At 42.2% G+C, this 23,830-nt stretch overlaps 3 protein-coding genes across 3 annotated transcripts; 2 read left to right on the top strand and 1 right to left on the bottom strand.

Annotated features, from left to right (window-relative positions):
• The first annotated feature begins 375 nt into the window (after positions 1-375).
• On the top strand, positions 376-3,499 carry LOC146656606 (potassium voltage-gated channel subfamily V member 2-like). The gene is made up of 2 exons (XM_085426824.1): positions 376-1,710; positions 3,233-3,499. The coding sequence occupies exons 1-2, from the start codon at positions 376-378 to the stop codon at positions 3,497-3,499; spliced, it is 1,602 nt and encodes a 533-aa protein (XP_085282950.1).
• A 7,786-nt stretch (positions 3,500-11,285) lies between these two features.
• LOC146656605 (purpurin-like) lies at positions 11,286-14,065 on the top strand. The gene is made up of 6 exons (XM_085424396.1): positions 11,286-12,150; positions 12,338-12,452; positions 12,814-12,950; positions 13,042-13,154; positions 13,237-13,449; positions 13,559-14,065. The coding sequence occupies exons 2-6, from the start codon at positions 12,339-12,341 to the stop codon at positions 13,567-13,569; spliced, it is 588 nt and encodes a 195-aa protein (XP_085280522.1). The 5' UTR covers positions 11,286-12,150; position 12,338; the 3' UTR covers positions 13,570-14,065.
• A 533-nt stretch (positions 14,066-14,598) lies between these two features.
• idua (alpha-L-iduronidase) lies at positions 14,599-21,477 on the bottom strand. The gene is made up of 14 exons (XM_085424394.1): positions 21,157-21,477; positions 20,165-20,305; positions 19,910-19,992; positions 18,834-18,941; positions 18,410-18,505; positions 17,847-18,049; positions 17,480-17,659; positions 16,872-17,088; positions 16,560-16,769; positions 16,335-16,456; positions 15,513-15,638; positions 15,136-15,212; positions 14,907-15,007; positions 14,599-14,814 (listed from the first exon to the last, which is right to left on the bottom strand). Exons 1-14 carry the CDS (start codon positions 21,294-21,296, stop codon positions 14,714-14,716), a joined length of 1,905 nt encoding a protein of 634 aa, XP_085280520.1. The 5' UTR covers positions 21,297-21,477; the 3' UTR covers positions 14,599-14,713.
• Positions 21,478-23,830: the final 2,353 nt, after the last annotated feature.

Below are 23,830 nucleotides of genomic sequence, written 5' to 3'. Positions count from 1 at the left end.
AGTGTAGTTTTATTCAGACAGCATGCAAGTAACAAAGGTATACAGTAGTATTTCCCACACATAGCCTTCAGGTATAACTTCTTGAGTAAGGGATTTCAAAACACATTTTATATAAAACGAGATGTATTCTTATTGGTCATCTGTTCAGATATTCTACACAGCCAACATCATGTCACCAGGCAGCTCAGTAGAGGATAATGGTATTTATATGTCCTGTAAGCATGCGGATCCTCTCAGTCAGCAACATTAACAGGGCCATGAGGCATCCTGCTTGTGTCCTCCACTCTTAGGTAAAGGGGGTATTAGACTCCAGTAATGCTGGTCAGTCTGGCTGCTCTGTGTGTTGTGTAGTTTTTGAGGGTGGAGCACAGGAAGATGGGGAGCACCAGGAAGGTGGACAGCATACCGAACAGGAGACAGAGTCTCTTCCCCAACTACAAAGTCACAGATTCTGATCTTAATCGAAGACCTTCTGAGATCGTTTACCCACTAGCAAAGGAAAGCTGCGTGAAAACGTGGAACTCTCTGCAGGAGCTCAGCAGGGACATCTACGACATTTATGCAGAGTATGAGGACGAAGAGGATGACAGTACTCCATACGGCTTCACCAAGCACATTTCCCCCTCCAAGAAGAACTATGTGATCAATATTAATGTAGGAGGGAAGCCCTACAAGATAGCCTACAAGATGGCAGCGAAGTACCCCAAGACCAGGATAGGGAGACTGGCCACGTACACAGACCACAACATGAAGCTGGACCTGTGTGATGACTACATAGTGACCAGCAACGAGTACTTCTTTGACAGGGACCCAGATGTCTTTCACAGCATCTTCAACTTCTACAGGACGGGAGTGCTCTGGATCAAGGACGAGCTGTGTCCCCGCAACTTTCTGGAGGAGATCAACTACTGGGGCGTGAGGATCAAGACCACCCACCGCTGCTGCCGCATCGCCTTCGAGGAGAGGCAGGACGAGCTCAACGACCAGCTGAAAATCCAGAGGGAGCTGGAGGCAGAGATAGAGATAGAGGAGAACGAGGAGCTGTTCCACGACATGTTCATGGGCCAGATGCGGCGAGCCATCTGGAATTTGATGGAGAAGCCTTTTTCATCTGTGCAGGCCAAGCTGATGGCTGTGGCCTCCAGTTTGTTTGTCCTGATCTCCCTGGTGGCCATGACCCTCAACACGGTACAGGAGATGCAGTACAGAACTGCTTCAGGTCACCTCAGCGGCAAGACATACTGGGAGTGCGTGGAGTCCATGTGCATCACCTTCTTCACCATGGAATACCTGCTGCGTCTCATATCCACACCCGACCTCTGTTCCTTCAGCAGGAGCGTGCTCAACACCGTGGACCTAATCGCAATCCTGCCTCAGTATCTGCAGTGCATTCTGGAGATCTTTGACAGCCAGGATAATTACGTGAAGCATGAGGCTGACATGCAGGCGGTGGGGCAGGTGGGAAAGCTGGGGCAAGTGTTGAGGATCATGAGACTGATGCGGATCTTTCGGATCTTGAAGCTGGCGCGTCACTCCACGGGTCTGCGGGCGTTTGGCTTCACCCTGCGACAGTGCTACCAGCAAGTGGGCTGCCTCTTCCTCTTCATCGCCATGGGCATTTTCAGCTTTTCTGCTATGGTTTATACCGTGGAGCACGACATGCCACACACAAACTTCACCAGCATTCCTCATGCATGGTGGTGGGCAGCTGTAAGTGCATGTTTGTATTGAGGGGTATAATGAAGAATGACTACAGTATGAAGTAATAACAGAAAGGGTAGCAAATATAAACTTTATCATAAAGTAAGTATTAATGCGTCCTGTCCTTGAGTAACTCGTGTCTCAGTGCAACATTATTAGATTACACTGGGCAATACCACCTTACAAAACAAATGAGGTCAGCTCTGATTAAGGACATGTCTCCCTGCGCTTCCTAGGAATTGTGTATTGAATATTTTGTGGGGCACCTTGTCAAGTTTTAGAGGGTGGAACAGTCATAACTCCAGTAGTGTCTGTGCTGGAGTTTAAGAGGTTAACATCTTGATTCACAGAGTCTGCCTGCCACCATGAATAAACCCATTAACAGATCCTTTCCCTCCCTCCCCTAAACCAGGTGGTAGAATCTTACATCTAATCCAAAGGAAAGAAACAATAATCCTCTGAATGATAGTCATGTTTATAGAACTCTGAATGCTGCTCAAGGCTACCGACTCCCATTGCATTAATGTAAATTCACATACAGTGAGTCATCGAACCACCTACTTCTAAGACAGTTTACCTGCAGTCTGGTGGCAGGATACCTTATGAAAACTGAACTGGTGTCTGACAAAAGTGCTCATGGATCAAGGGGCAGCGTGGGTGCTTTCTAACTAAATGTCTGAATGTATTTACACAATACAGCCTGACTGTGAGTCTGTCAGCAGGAGGGGAAAGCAGTGAAATTCAGCAAAACTGAACCACTCTAGGGCAAGATTTATAACTACTACAAAGGTGGTTTGCTAGCCAGTGCATGTCCTGATGTACAAACAAATTGTCATGTGTCATCTCACCGTAAGTAGTCGTGTAGCAGTGATTATTATTAATATCTAATAATCAGATGTAATAAGTAGTGGCATGGTGTGTTAACGCTGCGATGGGCTGGGGACCTGTCCAGGGTGTACCCCCTCCTTTGCCCCATGGCAGATGGGATAGGCTCTAGCCTGGAAGCAACCTGGAATTTGAGAAGTGGTGGGAAATAGATGAACGTTTGCATTTTTTTAACATAATTATTTTTAGCATACCTACAATTTGCAGCACTGAGATATACAGAAGCATTTACAAACTCTTGTTCATGGACGCTGTACTCTAAAGAGGAGGCCAGGCTTGTTGTTAGGACGGTTAAGAGAGTTACAAAAGAAAGTTCTCTTAACACTGTCCATAAGCTGTATAGAAAAGTTGGCTGTAATGTACATTCTATCTTATGGCCAACAGGGGGCATCTCCTGTTTAGAAGTGAGTGTGAATATGAGCATGCTGCTCACTTCATCTATAACCTCAGTAAACACTTTCCTGGTGGCCTCAGTCATTCGTTTGAAGGCGTATTTAATACAACATGATGGTTTAGATTACAATAGGCAGCCAAAAGCAGAGAAAGCTTTAGGTCAGTTTAGCTGGGCCCTGGCTAAACGTGCCTACTGTTTATTTCTGGGATGTTTTTTCCATCAGCACTGACCGTTTTCCTGTCTTCGCTGCAGGTCAGCATCTCCACTGTGGGCTACGGAGACGTCTATCCAGAGACCATGCTAGGCCGTATTTTTGCCTTCATCTGCATTGCTTTTGGAATCATCCTCAATGGCCTGCCCATATCTATCCTCTTCAACAAGTTCTCAGACTACTACTCCAAACTCAAGTCCAACCAGTACACCGCCTCCCTGAAGAACCGAGGGAAGGTGAAATTTGGCAAGAGGACGGTGAAAACCCTGGAACACTGCTTTGGAAACCACCAATGTCATGCACACTGATTGTTTCTTCTTTATAGAACAAACTAATATGCTTCACTGTGAAACTAGAACAGGGACAAAAGAAAAGAAAAGAAAGAAACCACTCAGCTTACTGGAGTGGGGCGCTCCAGCTAGTTGGCAGCTTTTGTGAGGGAAGCATATGGCTGTCTACACCCTCCAGACTAGTTAGCTATTAAACTGAGTTCAGAGTGAAAATCTGGCACACAGTGTGCCGAGAAGAAGGGGAAAACTGGTCCCTTTAAATTTTCTTACAGGAAATTATATTTTTATTAAGGAATATTCAAGCATTAAAAGCATAATTTAGAAATATTTGTTTCAAGAATACCACAAATGTAAACATTCTTCAAATCTACAAGATATTTTGTCAACTATGCACTATATCAAAAGAGAGACAAAGAGAAACGTTTGTGGCCAACATTTATTAAATTGTGCACATCTACAGTATTTACCCTTGGTGCAAAAATGGGAATAATTCTCTCCGTAAAAGCATCTAGAGTGTAAAAATATGTTTACATATGATTGTTTTATCCATGCTGTGAAGAGGTTGTTTTTTTTTTTAACTTAAAGTCAAATTAAAATGCATAATTTTTAAGTGAAATGTTTTAAAAGCAGTACTCTTAATTTCCCAGAGTGAAAATCTGTAATCTCATCAACATCTAAATGTTTGGCTAAAGAGGTCAGAGTTCACCTGGATACCTATAGAATGAATGAAAATCCTTTAATCCTTTTCTCTCGGGCATAGGCAGGGCATAGGTCCTTATACACATCTACAGTGTAGCTCAGTGAAATTTAGGAAGAGACGCTTTTAAGAGGCAGCTGAACAAAGTTTCCTTTCCTTTGCATCTGAAGTGCTTTAAATCAGTGTTCACACAGGTGATCTGTTTACTTGGTGAACTTTGTAGTGCAGCGCTGCTTTTCATGTGTTTGCAGTATTCGGTCATTTTGCAAATCTGCATGCAAAGCAAGTAAATCATTCCGCCAATGTACGCGGTATGATTTATTGGCTTTGAGACATATGCTGTCTCAAACACTGTTTTCAATAAATGCTGTTTTCCTCACAGAGAGGGTCTCCTCAGTGACTGATTGTAAACAAGTTCATTTAAACTGCACTTTTCAAGAACAAACATCACAGGGCTTTGCAGTACAAAATAGGATACAACAGTTAAAACTACAAATGGATAAAACCAATTAAAGCAAATCTCACACATGTGGGTCTTAAAGGGGGTTTTTTTTGTTAAAAAAAAAAAGAAGGTCCAATTACTGGAAGCGAGTTTCACAACTTGGGAGCCACAACCTCAAAATCCCAGTCTCCTGTTGTCTTTAACCTGGATCTAGGAATACATTAAAAGAGCTGGTCGGATTACCTCGGAGACCCAGCAGTTACATATACAGCTGTAGTCAGAAGTTCACATGTACTCAACATGAACATCATGGTAATTTTGGGCCCTTAACAATTTATTTGAACTGTTCTTTTTCCAGGTTCTAATGATTGGACAGCAAACATCTTTAATGACTTCTGGATTTTTCCTAATACACACAGGGTCAAAATATACATGCAGACTCAAATATATACACATGTTCTCTTAAATCTTTAATAATTGGTGCTGAAGGCTCCACACTGTCTTTTAACCTGACAAAGCATTTTAACTTCTTAGTGATCATGACTGACCACAACTTGTAGCTTTTCCTTGGAATTACCAACACTCAGAACAATGGGAGATTTTAAGGAACTCGGTGTCTAATCTAAGAACGGAAATTGTAGATTTACACAGGTTGGGAAGGCCTCTTTCTATATGTAGGTACATGCTGTTCAAATGTGACATCACTTTGCTAAATTCTTGAAAAAACACCTGAACTATCAATATCAGATGAGGGGAAATTGGTTAGGATTTTCAGGAACAACTCAAGAACCAGCCAGACTCAAACTGCTGGAACACCAGCATTACTGTCCACAGTGAAGTCAGTTTTATATTACCATGGACAGAGAGGGTGCTGACCGAGAAAGAAGCCCCTGCTTTAAAATCAACATCGAGGCAAGTCGAGCCTTCTAACAAATGTTTTATGATAAGAATGAACAAATATCAAGTGATTCGGCAACAATGATAAGAGGTATGTTTGGAGGAGTAAAGGTGTGGCTGTCAAAACTAATACTGTACCAGCTGTCAAGCATGGTGGTGGTAGCATCATGTTATGGTGCTGTTTTGCTGCCAGTGGTTGTTACATTGCACAAAGTTGATGGAATAACTAAGAAGGAAGAATACCTTCAAATTCTTCACCTCAAAACAGCTAGAAGGTTGAAACTTAGACAGAGTTGGGTGTTCAAACAGGACCATGATCCCAAACCGAAAATAAAACTGGTTTAAAATGAATAAATCAAGCTAACGCTAAGTATTATTGACATATTTAATAATGGGCTTGGGTTTTGATTTTCCATTTAGCTCATAGACCTTATTTCTGTGGAAAACGTGGATTATGAAGTATTATTATTATTATTATTATTATTATTATTATTATTATTATCATTATTATCATTATTATTATTATTGCTGGATGGCAGCATCAGTAAGGGAATGAACCCAGTGTTATGTCTGTGCTTCAAGTCTGAAGAACAGTTTCTACATTATTTTCAGATGTAGACAAACTCTATGACTGAATATAGACAGATAAAAGAAGATCAGATGTTTGCATTTAATTAGAAAAACAGTCCACAGGGTGGCGCAGCACTGTTACATGGAGGCATGGTTGAGGAAGTTGAGTAGTTTAGTACATATCACAGCACAAAACAGCATTTGCAATGCTAAAGACATTTCGCATCAACTTTATTTTTGTTTTATTGTATTCAGTACAGAGTTGATTGCTTTTTATAGTTTTTCTCTTCAAATATTTTTATTGTGAAGCACAAATAACAATCACAAATTGTCCCATAGACTGACATTGCTTCCTTTTTACAGTTTTGGCATCAAGAAAAGGGGAAAAACAAAGCGAACAACAACAACAACAACAACAACAACAAAAAAACAAACCCAAACTCTTTTTATAGTTTTTATCAACTACACTCTTCAAAAAACTTAAACACATTCGGTCTAAATGAGAAAAAGACATCATGCTCATATCTGTACAGTTATGGACAGGTTGATGTGTTTGGAACAAGTAGACGGGCTAGTCCATTTTGCTGAATTTTCATTGCAGTAGCTCAAAAATAGTGAATACATGAAAATGTCGGGGCATGTTCCTAATGCGATGACGGATGGTGTCCTGGGGGATCTCCATCCAGATCTGGACAAGGGGATCACTGAGCTCTTGGACAGCCTGAGCTGCAGCCTAGATCAGGCGTGGGGAACTCCAGGCCTCAAGGCTGAAGAGGACCACTTGTTCCAGAAGGTGGCAGCAGTTCACCAGCGGCAGAAAGACCTAAAGAAGAAGACACCTCTGCTCTTCCTCCTGTTGGTGCTAAAGTGACCTCTGCTGTTAATCGTAAGCCTGCCGTGAAACTATGGTTCCTCCGGTTGCAGTGTCACCTCTGATTAAGGTTTGCATTGACACACATTTTGTTATAAAACTAGTGTTTTATAGTCAGACGGCACAAACCGCCGTCTTTTAGGCTGCTAGTTAGCTACCGAGAACACGCTAACCTGCTAACGTTTAGCAGGGGCATGCTAGCTGTCAGCTGTGTCACTAAAACTATGAATGAGCAGCTGCAGCCTGAGTTGTACTGTTGTTTGATTGTGCCGTACAGCTCAGCTTGCACTGACCGTACATGTGTGCGGGAGAACAGTGACTGTTACGGAACATCACGCTTGATTTGACTGATAGTTAATACAAGCTGCCTTCATTTAAACGCCGCAGCGCTAACTGGCTGGTAAAGTGGAGTCACCGGAAATGACTAATTCTAAAAATGTGTTGTTTTTGTATTTGTCTCTGCATCAAACAAGTTTAGCTGCTGTTCGCCTTCTACTTCAGTTGTCAGCTGTCAGAAAACTCTTGTTTTGGAGCGAAGCTGTTGCCCCCTACTGGTCATACTGTGAATGACAGGTGGATAAGGTTACTGTAGACTAGATATTTTTTTACTGGAACAGTTACTCTTTGTGCCCTGTCGTTAATGCCCTTTAAATCCTCAGTCAAATGTGGGTTTTGTACTAATGAAAGCTCATCAGGTGTAGCGGCTGGTGTTAGAAAATACAGCTTCAAAATGATAAATACTTTAATCCCACAAGGGAAGTTTGTGTTACAGCAGCAGGATAAAGAATACAAATAGTACAGTCTTTAATAAACATTGAGCAAACAACAAAGTTAAACTAAAAATGCTGCAGGCGCCTACTAAGGGCATTATTCTATGAGAATGCAAAAATGTGTATATATATACTACAGACTGACACTGTGTAAGACAATAATGAATATTGCATTCATAAATAATATATACACTATAAATCTACAAAACAAAAAGCTGTGTGACGGTATAATACACAATATCAGAATATTTCAATAAATTTGCCATAATTGAAATGTGAATCTATTAAAACAAGGTGCATTATAACTGTTAAGTATAACTGCTTAACACTTTGGTTATTGTTGAACTAAAGTGTAAACTTAACCCTTCAGGAGCTGCACCATGCTGTCATATAATAAAACTGAAAAATATTTTCTGTCTTGGATCAAGCTTTTTAACCAGCTGCTTACAGCCTTGTTTTTCCACCATGTGATCACATCAGTCACTTCCATCCACGTTTGCCCTTCCTGTCATATGGAGGTGCAGTCAGCGAGTTCCCCAGCGATGCTCAGTGGAGTCATTTTACATTTGGGTCACACAACACCAGCTGCTAGTATCTCCCTCTTTATGGCAAGGTTTTACTCGGTGGTGTGTTTTTTGCCTCAAGTGGTGAAACACCTTTTGTTGTTTCCACTTTTACTGGGAACATTTTTCCTCCTGTGTTTTGTTGGAGGGTTTTTGAAGTAGCTCGCTTTTTAGGTACCAAATGGTCATCAGAGGCTGATGGATGGCTCTCACTGTCAGACATAAATCATTTATCATTTACAATTGTATCGTGTTTTTTCTTTTGCGGCTGAGCCGGCTCATTGTGGAGTTTTTGACACTAACATGTACACATTTTCTATTGCAGACAGCCAGGTACTCAGCTTTGATTGCTGGGATCATATATGGCAAAAGGAGATATGGTAAGTTGTTACTAGAACTGTCCTTTACTGCAGCTGTGTAGTGTAATGAGGTCAAACACTTCCATTCATTGGGCAGAGCTTCTTATATACTACGTGCTGTGTAAGACAATAGTTGTATCTCATAAATCAGGAAACTGCGTGTCTTTTTCTTCCACCTCAGCTTAATAAATGTTCTGATTTGCTCAGATCACCTGAAGCCTATTGCAGCGGAAGAGAGGAGGATTGAGGAGGAGGAGAAGAAGGTCCGTGAAGAGCAGGAGCGCATCGCCAAGCAGCTAGCAGAAGGTACCTTGTTCACGCAGACATACTGTACAGCTCACATGTGGACGTCTCAATCACGACTGCATTGTCAAATCTCATATTTTGCTCTCGTCCTCACAGCAAATGAAGACAGCATTCTGAAGTAAAGCGTTGGAGTGCTGTTCCAGGATGTCCACGTCCATGTGCAATTTCCAACCTCTTCCACTCTTTCTGGAGTAGCTATGGCAAAATGGGGTCACTGCCACTCAAAAACACTCCTATTTTGTGGACATGTTCACCGTTACCTTTGATAATACAGCAGCCCTTTGGTTTTCCAGATATTGTGATTTAATGTTAGTCATGGATTATTGAGTAAAGCTTTTGAACTCTTAATGCCATATATGCACTGTGGTCTTTGTTCTCCTTCAGTCAACTGAATTCCCGATTGCTTCTGCATTAACACTTTTTCATATTAAATGTAGAAATATATCATTATTTACAGTTACCTTTTTTTTTGTTTTACTGCCAACAACTTTTTGGATCACTGGTTTCCATTTACAACATCGACTTAAAATTTGCACAGTTGTCTGGGAACCATTTATGAAGGGGTGCTGGTTAGTTTAGTAAACCTCTCATTTCTTCTTCAGAAATGCTGATGAAACACGGAGTGCATTGATTTATTTTTTTCCTCCACTTTCGTGCACCTCCGTAATGCTGCTCTGTGTAAGTTGATGATGAAAGCACTGTTCCCTCCAACCTCACTCCAAGAGCACAGGTTGTCAATACCCAATTTATACAAATCCTGTTCAATCCAAGGAGCTTTTGAGGTATTATGTCCACTTTCTCCAGCCTTCACTTTAAGCTTTTCAATAAAGACATAAGAAGTATAACTCTGTGTGCGTGTGAACCACATTTCTTTAAAATAATTTAACAGGTGGTCACACGTCTGCCTGAGAACTAACTGGCAACATGGCTGAGGTGATCTGTAGTTGTTGTTACAGTGGAATGACTTATCCTCTTAAATCCTTTTGCCAGGCATTCACAATCTTTTCTTTGAAAGCCTGAAAGAGCCTTTTAGATGTTGGCACGGTGACATGCCACCAGGCCCTTGATGTCAGTTTTAAATAAGACAGCCTGGAACACTTTATTATAATTTTATAGATTTAAAGGTAAAAATTTACTTATTTTGTGGCTGATCTTTAATTTAGATTTACTTATTTAAATGCATAAATATGACTCCAAAGTTTGAGTCATATGCTCTTTATTTGAGATTCACATGTCTGTCACTCTGCTCAGTCCTGCTATATTTCTGAACCTGTGGAAAAGTTCATACTTATTGTCTAAACTTCCCATTTAATTAAGATTACAGTTCATGTGGAAATTCATTTTCACTTTTAGTGTGACCCACATTGGTTGGGTGTTAAAACAATTTTAACAACCTCTTACTTTTGGTTTAATTGCATCGCCTAAAAATAATTTCTATTGTTTCCAAAGTCCAGAGTTATGTCATTAATTATTTTCACTAATGCACAAAAAGATAGTTTTGTAAAATGAAATTTTAATTGGGAGAAAAGTGAATGGCTAGTTGAGTATCAAAAGAGTTACTGCAGCCTATGATTAAATAAGACGGATGCATATATTTCTACACTCAGCTGCTTGTTATACAACTTGAACCAGTCATCAACCTGACATGGCTCTGGTCCAGATCTGATCAACCTGAGCTCCCTTCCAGTTAAGCAAGTGCGCGTCTGTAACAGGATCATTTAAACCTGTCGTTTGTTTTCAGATTAGAGATGCAGAGTTAACACTGCTGACACGTGACTGGTCACATCAGTGTCGAAGATTTGACTGCATTTAAAAAGGTGAGGACGTTGGGCACAAAGGTCTTATGTAATATCTTCAGGACAGGTTATTGTTAGAACGACAACAATGACAGGGCTGCCAGAAAAATGCAGCCGGATTTACCGACACACTACTCGTCTTAAATTGGCTTCCTTACCTTACAAAAATATCTCCCAAGAGCTGTTAGAGGGATTACAGTGATCTGGTTACGTTTGGATTCTGGGACACAAAAACTGAAAAAACAAAACAAAACCAGTTGCTCGACATTTGACTCCAAAATTTGTAAAATCAAAAGAAGAGCTTTTCTTTATCCTTTTTTCTTCTAAATAAACCATGTAGACGATATATAATATCGTAAAGTGAGCGCTTTTGGAATATAACTTCACCTTGATACCTGTAAAACAGAAGCTTGTGCATTTTTAGACCTCTGCACATGCAGGATGCATAAGTGGTGTAAACTTTCTATAATGCAGCTCAGCTGTTTCCTGTGTGACACATTGCAGGGCGAAGCTGAAGAAGAGACAGATTACTTAACCAAGTAAGTGGCAGCAGCCGGGAACACCTGAGCCTGTGCTGACCTAACATGACCCAACATCCAGTACATATATATAATTTTTTTCTTTTTTTGCAGTTTTACCAGTTGTACATTTGTACTGTTTGTTGAAGGTGGAAAACAGATTTTTGATTTCTTTCCACTGGTTGTTAAAGTTTAAGAACTCACAAAATACATAATTTTAGGTTAAAACATCCTGAATAAAACAGAACAGGCAAAAAGGCTAAAGAGACGGAGCAGTAATGCTTAATCTACAAATAGACTTGGCAGAACAAAACACTAAGTTAATTAGTGCAGTGATTTATTTTATCGTGTTAAATTAATATTAATAATGATAACAGAAAGCATTAATGCTCTTGGAAAAACTGTCCCTGTTCAGGGTTTTGGGAATATTTTGAACACATTTAAAGGAAACACAGATGCAGTAGAAAGACAGAATCTCTCTTGAACCCTGCATCTTTCTCAGGCTGGGTAAATCTGTACACTTTATACATTTTCATGTATCCTCAGGGCTAAAAATACATTTGCCTGCTCATGTAAACACCTTTGCTGTGCATACGTGACCTGCGGCTCAGCCAGCCTTATCCTGCCGGGAATCTGTTATCTTGTATTCCATTATGTAGCCCTCCACTGAATTACATAAAGCCTGCTGAATCTGGGGGTTCATCAGCTTACGCCGGCGGATTTTGTTAACTGGATAAGCCGTAGATTTAAAATCTGAAAATAAGCAGCGAGCCTGTCTGTGCGTCGGGTATAAAAGGCTCACACAGCGTCTTCTCACCACAGTTCACTGCAACAACTCTGCACTGAAAACGTCTTGTGGCTTCTTCATTCCCTACTTCAGGTAAGGAGATGCTTCTTTTAAGGGACTTGCTCAAATTTTTACAAATAAATATGGAGCTCAAAGAACAACCCTTTCTTGTTCTTAAACCATTTATGAGGATTTTAGTGTCAAAATGATTTAGGAATGCTGACTTTACACCTTTATATAAACAAATCATAATACAGTGTTAATTTGGGTTTTGCGTTAGGATGAATTTTCAAATCTTTGCTCTGGTGATGATGCTTCTGGCCTGTGTGGAGCACAGCCTGGCCTCCTGTGTGGTGGACAGCTTCACAGTCAAACAGGACTTTGACCCCAAAAGAGTGAGTACGCAAATGTGTCTTTTAAGGATACTTCTTAACCCTTTCATTACGAGATCAAAAATTGAAATATATTCTAAGACTTTTTCTGTGTATTTTTGAACTTTCTGTAATCTGAATTAGCTTGACTGTATTTATAGTAACACTGGTGTATAATAAGTAGTTAAAAAATAACCAAAACAGGAACAAAATGATCAATGTGGCTCATGTATAAACCAGAACATCATCGGCATACAATCACACATATGAACTTATGAACTATGTGCTACTTACTGTGATATTCACACATTTCAGTGTGTATATCCATACTATAGACATGCCAATCAAAATAAAGCTCATCTTTGCCCTTTCTTCCCTATAACAGTACGCAGGGAAGTGGTACGCTCTGCAGAAGAAAGATCCTGAGGGTTTGTTCCTGCAGGACAACATCTCTGCTGAGTACACGGTTGGCGATGATGGCTCCATGGTGGCCTCCTCCAGAGGCAGAGTCACTCTCTTTGGGTGGGTATTTGCAACATACTTGGTAGCAGCTTCAATGTGAGGTCATGAATACGCTTGCATTTGCTGCATATTTCCTCTCCTCTGTATTCAGGTTCTGGGTTGTCTGTGCTGACATGGCTGCTCAGTACACAGTCCCTGACCCTGGCAACCCTGGTAAAATGTTTATGGACTACCAGGGCCTGGCCAGTTACCTGTCCAGTGGCGGTAAGCCTGCTCATCATGTTCTCTTTGTCACTCTGTCTTTCCTTCGTGGAGCTGGGACTAATTTCTCATTCCTGACTTCTAGGTGACAACTACTGGGTCATTGATACAGACTATGACAACTACGCCATCACCTATGCCTGCCGCACCCTGAAGGATGACGGAACCTGCGAGGATGGCTATGCTCTAGTCTTCTCCCGCAACCCCCGTGGCCTCCCCCCTGCCATCCAGAGAGTGGTCCGCCAGAAGCAGGAGGAAATCTGCATGGCCGGACAGTTCCAGCCTGTGCTGCAGTCCGGTATGTAAAACAAGGACTTGTGTTGAGGATTGTTTAGCTTAAGCTCTGATGCAGAGAAAGAATTTTAAGACTTAATCTGACACTTGTTCCTCCTCTCTGTTTTCAACAGGAGCTTGCTAAACAAATGCTCATCTGGGGCATGTTGAGCAACCCTACATTAAAGTGGATCCAAGAGAATAAGCCTGTCACATTCCAACTATGTGACCAACATCAGATAAATCCAATCCAATCCATAACCCTGTGAAAACTTTAAACCTGCCACGACAAAAATACAATTTAAATCCACTGGAAACTATTAGCGATGGAGTGGATATCATCAAATAACCAGCTGTATCAAACTGTCACACTGGTGGGTAACATCTGCACTGTGCCATTCTGCATCGGTGACAATAAATTTTGTAAAGAAACTTGTGGTGGCTTTTTATTTCCCTTAACTGCACTTCATATCTACTGTTCACTTATTTATCCAATCCCGTTTATTCACTCTTTTGAAGTGATTCGCTTGAAAAATTAGAAACCCAAATTTTTGAAGTCACAGAGGATGTTTCCTCCAAGGCAGAGGAGAAAGAAAGAAAAGGATGTGTTTAAAGAAAAGTCCTAAAACTTGTGCTTATCTCATCTGAGCCTTAATCAAATCAGCAAAGATGTACAGGAAAGAGTTTCAAACACCAACCAGGCAGAAATAGAACAACATTGTGGTCCCACGACTTCCCCCTGCACTTCAGATGTAGCAACACCCTCAGACAGAAACTGGTTCATCTCAATGCACTCCCAAACACAAGCTGAATAACACAATGTATGTTGTGCGGCGCGGTGAGTAGTGCTCGGACTCTAAATAGGAGAAACCAAACAGCCACCGTAGAAGAGCCACCTCAACATGACAACATCTGCACCTGAACGATAAAGGTCACTCTTTCAAGGATGCAAATGTCCACACCTTGGACCGAGAATACAGATGTTTTCAAAGAGCAGTAAAGGAGACGATCTGTGTCCACCATCTTTGACCAGACACCGGATATTAGAAACCAACAATGCAGTCTAGAGATCCCTTCCCAAGCGTCTCAAACCTCACTTACACCTTGCCTCAGGTGACCTCAACATGATGGGGTGGGGCGAGGATTCAGTGATTTCACACCTTGACTCACATGATTACAGCTGACCACATACAATGCTTTATTAAATACAAAATCCACCAATCCAAAAATTTACATTATATAAAACAATAACAAAACATAACATAACAGCCAGCAGACCAGATCTCGGACTAATGCTCCTCTGAATATCTCTCTGGCAGCGAGTACTCGCCGGGCCTTCCCCAGTAGTCCACAGCTCGAACTCTGTACAGACCACTAACCTCCTGGTCCACTACAGAACACAACAGAGAGCATGATATTATTTCTCTGTACAGTCAGACTCTAAAGGTCTCAGATTTAGAAGAATTTAGTGTGAATTCTTACCTGGTGAATAAACATAAGAAGTAAAAATAGTGTTCTGGGTGCTGATTTTGCCGAATGCCTTGCCGCCTGTGGATAATTCCACTTCATATGTTTTGATGCATCTGCGAAGCATAACATAATAAAAGTGGTGTTAGCCTTACTAACGTTGTCCAACCTTTAAAGGATAAAGATGCATATAATACATTTTAAAGCAGAGTGAAATGAAATGTTTTGGATGAGAAACACCTACTTTGAATTGACACAGTGGTCAGACCAGATAATAAGGACTTGACCTTTAGTGATCCTAATGAAGCGTAACCCGTTGACCTGAAGAAGGTCAAATATAACGCAGTGTAAAAATATAAATCTGTGATTAATTTTATAGACAACAGAGCATTTAAAAACATACATTTATTACAAATTTAGCAAATAGACCTACTCATAAAAACTCGCCTTGGCTCTATAGACTTCTTTCTAGCTTAAAATTAAAAATATAATCAATTAAAATATTTTAAAGCAGCTTCAGCTTTCTTACTATTTTCTAATATTGTCTTTCAGACTCATTTATGACACGAGTGTAATATGAGATATTTTATCTATACAACATTGTGTTGTGTTGGTACTAACCTGGTCTGGCACAGCTTTCGGCCGGGCACAGACGTGGATGAGGAGGACGGAGGGCACCGGCAATTTGGCTTTCAGAATCAGACTGTCTCCTGCAGGAACGTCCAAGGGTCCGTCAGTGTGGGGGCCCTGAGACAATGACACATCAGGTCAACGCGTGTCTCAGTGCACTTGAGAGAGCAGGAAAAGGTCAAAGTGATCTGTCAAATCAGTTCAAGTCTTAAAGACTCACAAAAAAATAATCCCACAGGCATCAACTAGATAACAAAAAATGATGAGAGTTCATACTGGGAGGAAATCCATGCTTTCACAGTGTGGTGTGCAGAAAACTTCATCAAAAATAAAAAAAAATAAAGGCAGAGAAGCCTGTTTAACTCGGTGGAATGAGGGAATCATTGCACGGCGTAAAGTGTGCCACAGCCTTCGAGGCTCTTTCATGCCTGTCACGTGTGCTCACTGACAACCTGCTCTCTTCTGTAAAGAGAAAAAGGCACCAGTAGCTGTTCTGCTGATCTCTCGGGAACGCCAATCAAGCCGCACGGTGCTGGGCTGTGACCATAGATGCCGCTAAAGAATATCAGGACCACATGCAATCCTGATGAAGTCCGATTTTGGCAGTATGCTCAGAAATGGACATTAACAACTGGCTCAAGGTAATTTTTTTAACTGACATGTGGTGATGATCAAGTCTTCCCCTAATTTTCTCTGAGTAGTGTATCAAACAGGATAGATAACTTTTAGCTTTCGTGTTTTGCTGTACACTGAAAAACATACAATTATAATTGCAGAAAACTAGAATATATACTGTCCAGCTGTCCTGTTTACCTCCACACTCCTGAGGCGTCTGAACTGCTCTGCTGTGGGGTAGTCAGGGCTCCCCATGTTCTGCCACAGCTCGTAAGGGTTGGTTACATTATTGTCCAAGTAATATGTGACATACATTAGACCTGGATAACAAACAGATAGCAAAGAGGAGTAAAATTAACCAAACAGTCTTACAGAAATCATCACAGATAAACAGAAACACTCCAAATCCCTTGACAGTGGTACCGTTTTGTGCAGGCAGTCCTTTCAGTGAGACAGTGACATCGTCGGTGATGGTAGAGGTGCTGTTGTCCTCACTGTTGTACACCAACACTGCTGCCTGCCAGCTGTCTGAGCCACCGGGCATTACGGGTTTGTGGCTACTGGCGAGAACTCCCAGTGTGCCGTTGTGGCCTCCTGATGAGTTCACAACCTGAGCCAGAAGCTGGGTCTCTCCTAAAATTTGAATCACAGGGACACATACGAATTAAATCATGTTTAAACGATTCATCCCCTTTCCCCCCCGAGGGAACATGTGTTCTAGGGTAAAGATGTCACCTAGCAAAGCCAGCAGGGCCATGACTGTGAGGACGGGCTTCCTGATGAGTTGAACATGAGGCGGCTGAGTGTTGTTGACCTGGAAGCGGGCGGTCAATGTGCGCTGGGTGAAGGGGTGTGGGTGGTAGCTGAGGAAGGCATTGTCGTTGCTCAGCAGGGTGTAGTTGATGGTGCTGTTTGGGTTTGCCATCAACATATCCTGGTGCTGGTTTATAATCTTTTGAAGGTGGACAGCAGAGGATTTGATCAGGGTGATTTAACTGGCGGAGAGAAGCTCCTCGTAACACACCGACAACAAATTAGTTCTTTTATCCCATACCCACATTTAGACTGGTCTGATGAATACATTTTATGAAGTTGTCGGGGTCATTTCTATGGGAAGAAGATCATACACAAAATATGGGGGCATTTGCTAATCTCTCCATTACCGATTAAAGTTTGATGTCCGGCAATTTAGAGCTGCCGTGCTCACATCAGCTATTTGGTGCGGTCCTTTTCAGGTTTAAATGAAAGATATTGTTCTAGACTGGACACTTCTAACAAACATAAATTCCCACGTGAAATATTTTTTTCCACCCATGCTGTTCGTTTAAATGTCTTCGCCTCACCTTTACCACCATTGCAGCATAGGTCACATCAGCCCTCCACTCCTGAGGCCTGGACCACCCTACCAGAGGATCAGCCTCGTCATTGTAAACAGGCAAGCTGCGAAACTTAGGGAAACGCTCTTGGATCTCTCCTACAGTCTTGATCTCCTGCTGGAGGATGGGGAAGGAATAGCCTCCTCCCTGTAAGATCGAAGACAGGAAGTCAGCCTGGAATTAAGCAAGTTTGTGTAGTAATAACTATAGTTTTTCCTAAAACAGCTGAGTCTATGAACATAATGATAATTATATTTTTCTGGCAACTATAAGCACAAATCTAGAGCATAATCAAGGCTGCTTTCATTTTCTATTTGCTAAGAAAAGAAAACACCTTTTTGTGCAGGGCTATATAGTCCAGTCTGACCCCAGTCTCTCCAGTGAAGTAGTTGGTGCCGTTGTAGCAGTGCTGCAGCATGGCCCAGCAGTACGGGGAGTGTGGATGGGGGTGACAAGAGTCTCCTGGACCTCCAAACCTCAGGAGTGTACTGGCAGCACGCAGACCCTCAGAACAGGCGTCATAGTAGTTTAGAAACCCTTGAGAAAAAAATGATAATCCACAGCACAGCACTGTCATACTGTCTGGCGAGAACATTTGAATTTCCACAAATTTATAAAAGAAGCTCCACAAGAATTGGTTTAGTGCTTTTAGGCATAACTTCATATAATGTGTGTGCCCGTTTACATTCACATAACACTATTATAAACACAAGCTCCAGATCTATAAGAGAAAATAAGTAGGGGGGTGGGGGGGGGGGACCCCCAGACTTACCTTTCATCAATGGTAACAGTTTACAAACACACACACACACACACACACACACACACACACACACACACACACACACACACACACACACACACATACAAGCCATGCACAATGTCTCACAGGTTTACCTTGAATTGAGACAGTAACATTATCAAAGTCATGGTTGTTGGGCTCATTCCATGTTTCAAAGTTCCATCGAGAAACACTTCCCAGGCCATATTTGTCTGAAATTTACAACAAGCAACGACAGTCATCACAAAACGCATGAGCAGGGTGACACAGTGCAGATTAAGCCATTTAGTTTCAGCTAAATCACATGTTTACATGCCCGCCACAATACATTTTCTGACTGATTTCTGAATACTTCAATTGGGACCATTTTAGTCAAAAAAATGACTGTTATTCATTATTTTAATGCATAGTAATTTGTTATGGCTCTCCTATTGGACTTCACTGTTCTTCACTGTCGTCCTTTTTAATATTCTTATTGATTATGCAAAAAAAGTACGAAACAAAAAACTAAACTAACGATGTCTGCTTCAACTCACTCACCAATGTACCTCTTGGCTATGAGATAAACCAGATTTCTCCACTCGACCACTTGTGATTTATCCTCAAAATCAGTGAAGTAATTAGAGACACTTCCCATCAGTTCAAATCCTGCAACAGAGAACAGGAAAATCCAATTACGTTTTCTGATATACAAATTTCTGATGTTTAGCTAACAAATTAACTAAATGGTAAATGGACGTACATAGCACTTTTCTACCCTCCTGGAGCACCTAAAGCACTTTATACAACATGCCACATTCACCCATTCATACAAGCACTTTCTTCGGTGCTTCCTAACCTCCTAGAACCTGGCGTCCACATATGTGGACATCACATTTTGGGTTGTCTAGACCAAAATACACAACTTTGCAATACAAGGAACTGATAACCACGTACGAGGACACCATACTGCCACTCTTCTATCAAAATTTAAAACAAATGTCCTCATATGTGGATCTAATTTTTCTCAGAAACAAAAATCAGTTAAAAAAAATCATCAGGTAATTCTTTGTTTTGACATTAATCAGGTCCCAATCAGCCCAAATAGCAAACAGAAGTTAAAAATGCATGTTTGGGTCTTAGGAGGTTAAGCTAACATTCACATAAATTCATACTCCAATGAATGCATCGGAGAGCACCTTGGGGTTAGTATCTTGCCCAAGGATATTTAGCCTGCAGACAAGGGCAGCCAGGGATCAAACCACTAACCTTCCAATCAGTAGATGACCTGCTCTATCTCCTGAGCTACAGCCACCCCAAGCAGGCTAGGCTAGGCAAGGCTTTAGATTTTGTTGCAAGAGAATGTTTTTCTGTCATCTGACCTACTTCAAAATTGGCTGAGGTATTACTCGAGTAATAATAATAATGGACTGCATACAGCGCTTTTCGAGATCCTCAAAGCGCTTTACACTATTCATTCACTCTCACATTCACGCGCAGGGTCAACTTTTGTGGTAGTCGTGACCACAGAAATTATGTTTTACTCTTCCATGACCTCATAACGAACAATAAAAAGGTATGAAAACAGATGACAAATGTACATCAGGAATAAATATAACAGGACTGTAGTACAGTACCTGGTTGAAGGCCATTCATCCATAATAGCTCTATCAGCCGGTCCAGTCTAGTGAAGTTATATTGAGGTTTTCCTCCAATATCTCTAAAATTAAAAAAAAGTTAGATGAGACCACTCTTAGTACTACCGTAAGTTATAACCTACAAAAACAACATTCAAAAAGCTTGTCTTCGATCGCGAGCGTGTTATAGCAAACATGACCCACCACATGTCATGCTACTTGCTACCTACTTGCTTGTTCATTTACTTCACTTACTGTGCAGTCACCAGCTCCAGCATCCAGTGTATCCTGACCTGCTGGATCCCTCCATGAGGAACAGAGCCCACATAGGCCAAATTCAGCTGCTGGTCAATGCTCAGGTCATACTCGTGGGCCTGCGTGTGAGGGAGCGGGGGGCTGGACACAAAACACAGACAAACATTTAGCTTTGTGCTATATCTACACACACTCACTGGGCATTTTATTAGGTACACCAGATTGGACCCCCTTTTTCCCTGAACTCACTTAGTTCTTCATGACACAGATTCAACAATGTACTGGAAACCATCTTCAGAGACTTTGGTCTGTAGTGACATGACTGGCATAACATAGCTGCTGCAGATTTGTCAGTGGGCTGGTGAATATGGAGGCTATTTGAGTACAGTGAATTTTCAAGACACCAGTTTGGGATGATTTGAGCTTTGTGGCACTGTGTGTGATGCTGGTGCTGACAGATGTGATCAAAAAAGGATGAACATCGCCAGCAACAATACTCAGGTAGGCTGTGTCGTTCAAATGATTCTTAACGTTTAGTAAGGGACCCAAAGCATGCCAAGAAAATATCTCCCACACCATGGCACCACCAGCAGCAGGCAGGGCCCTCATGTTGTTCATGCCAACCCTGAATGAGTGGCAGATACTGACACTCATCAGAGCATGCATCATTAATGTGTTCTTAGTTGTCAGAAATTTGGTCTGCTGCTGTAGCCCATCCACTTCCGGGTTTGATGTCTTGTGTGCTCAGAGATGCTCTTCTGCATACCTTGGCAGTGAGTTACTCCATAGTCTACCTTTCTCCCTTTACGCTCAGAGAAAGTCCTACGTGTTCCTAGTAAGTGCATCGTTTTTTAAATACTTCCTCTGAAGTATTCTGCTACAGTGAATATAAAAATAATTCCACAGTCAGTGTCCCGTTTCAGTGAATCTCTGCTTTCTGGCTGACACTTACTGCTCGGCGCTCACACGGGAAAAGTTAAAACTGGACCTACCAGAAACCAGTGCTTCTCCAGAAGTGTTTAAGATCTCCTGTCGGCCTTTGCACGTCAGCTGTGATAACATAGGAAGCGCTTGAAGTTTCGGAAATGCAAAGGAGCAAAGCTAGAAATGTAAACGTTTTCCACACCATCATATTTGCGACCCGCTAGCTTAAACGGCTACAATAAAAAAACAAAAAACAAACACGGTGTGTTATAAAGAGAGTGGGGAAGTGTGACTTAAACGTCGTCTGTGAGTAAATAGGAGAAAAAGCTCTGCCATAGCTCAACTAGACACACTTAAGACACCAACAAGTGTTTCTAACAAACTAGCAAAGTGCGACTGCAGTCATGTGAACACAACAACGTAGATTACATGCGACAGTGTTGTAGTCTTTTAGGGAAGTGAGCGGTGCATCAGTTGCATGGATACAAAACCACTGCACATTCAATTAAACACAACATTCTGCAGAGTATCAATGATGTAGCTTCTTATTATATTATCGATTATTATATTATCGAGGCAGAAGATGGAGAACCAGCTTCAGCAAAACAACGTTGGTGAAGTCTGGAGAGGCCTCAGAACCATCTCAGGCCACAAACAGCAGAACTCTCTGCCTGGGAGGGATGTGAGATGGGCAAATGAACTGAATCATTTCTTCAACAGATTTGATTCAACCATGAGACAGTCTACAACATCGGCTGCAGACTCACCCACCCCCACTGCTGCTGTTCCACCTCTGACACCTCAGACACTTCACACCTCCTCTATTCACCCTGCTCACTCCTCCCCACCCCCAACAACAGCATCCAATACACACTCAACACAAGGCTCCAGCCTGTCTCTCTCAACCACCCAGGTTAGGAGGGAACTGAGGAGGATTAATGGCAAGAAGGCAGCGGGTCCAGATGGCATCAGCTCGAGGGTCGTCAGGTCCTGCGCGGACCAACTGTGTGGGGTGATGGAGCACCTCTTCAACCTGAGCCTGAGGTTGGGAAGAGTCCCACAGCTCTGGAAAACCTCCTGTGTTGTACCAGTGCCAAAGACTTCACGCCCCAAGGACCTCAACAGCTACAGGCCGGTGGCTCTGACATCCCACCTGATGAAGACCCTGGAGCGGTTGGTCCTGGCTCAGCTTCGGCGCCTAACAAGCTCATCACTGGACCCACTTCAGTTTGCCTACCAGCCTGGCATTGGAGCGGATGATGCCGTCATTCACCTCCTACATCGTTCCCTCGCTCACCTGGAGACCGCTGGAAGCACTGTGAGAATCATGTTCTTTGATTTCTCCAGTGCCTTCAACACTATTCTTCCCTCGGTTCTGAAGGACAAGCTGGAGAACTCTGGAGTGGACCATCACCTCACTACCTGGATCCTGGACTACCTCACCGACCGACCACAGTATGTGAGGACTCAGGGCTGTGTGTCGGACAGGGTCGTCTGCAGTACGGGGGCCCTACAGGGAACGGTTCTGGCTCCGTTCCTCTTCACCATCTACACTGCAGACTTCTCCCACAATTCCACCCAGTGCTTCCTGCAGAAGTTCTCTGATGACTCTGCAATAGTCGGCCTCATCACTGATGGGGACGACAAGGAGTACAGAGGACTGACTCAAGACTTTGTGGACTGGTGCCAGCTGAACTACCTCCAGATCAACGCCAGTAAAACCAAGGAGCTGGTGGTAGACTTCCGCAGGCACAAGCATTCTCCACTGCAACCACTGAACATCCAGGGTATGGACATTGAGGCTGTGGACAGCTACAGGTACCTTGGTGTTCATCTGAACAACAGACTGGACTGGACTCATAACTCCGACGCCCTCTACAGGAAAGGGCAGAGCAGGTTGTACCTGCTGCGGAGACTCAGGTCGTTTGGGGTGGAGGGCCCACTCCTGAAGACCTTCTATGACTCTGTGGTGGCTTCTGCTATCTTTTATGGTGTGGTCTGCTGGGGCGGCAGCATCTCTGCTGGGGACAGGAAGAGACTGAACAGGGTGATCCGAAGGGCCAGCTCTGTTCTAGGATGCCCTCTGGACCCAGTGGAGGTGGTGAGTGACAGGAGAATGGCGGCTAAGCTGTCATCCCTGTTGGACAACGTCTTCCACCCCATGCAGCAGACTGTGACAGCACTGAGCAGCTCCTTCAGTGGGAGACTGCGGCACCCACGGTGTGGGACGGAGAGATTTCGCAGGTCTTTCCTCCCCACTGCTGTCAGACTCCACAACAAAGACTTTAACTGAACAAACACACACATCCACACATGTGCAATAACACTAAGTGCAATAATCTTTTCTGGCATCGTTGTATTTTTACTCAGTTGTATATAGCATTCGTATTCTATTTTTATCTTATTGTATATTTTTATTCTATTTTATTCTACTGTATATAGTATATTATTTTATTCTATTCTGTACAGTTGTGTACTGTATTTATTCTTATTGTATTCTAATTTTTGCGTCATAACTTTTGCACTGTCCACTTCCTGCTGTGACAAAACAAATTTCCCACGTGTGGGACTAATAAAGGTTATCTAATCTTATCTTATCTTAGATGCCAGTTATTTGACTGCAATTTCAATCATACTGGTATAGTTGCGCATCAAGCTACATTAAATCCCTAACCTTCGACTTTACATATCATAAAAGAAATGGATAATAAATCAGACGCTCAAAACACAAGGAGCTGTTAA

Source organism: Rhamphochromis longiceps, linkage group LG12 (genome assembly GCF_057381845.1).
Source record: "Rhamphochromis longiceps isolate RC_006_pf linkage group LG12, R_longiceps_female_GT1.1, whole genome shotgun sequence".
In the NCBI taxonomy this organism is placed as follows: domain Eukaryota; kingdom Metazoa; phylum Chordata; class Actinopteri; order Cichliformes; family Cichlidae; genus Rhamphochromis; species Rhamphochromis longiceps.
Note: the sequence above shows the minus strand (reverse complement) of the source record. Positions and strands in the feature narration are given on the sequence as shown.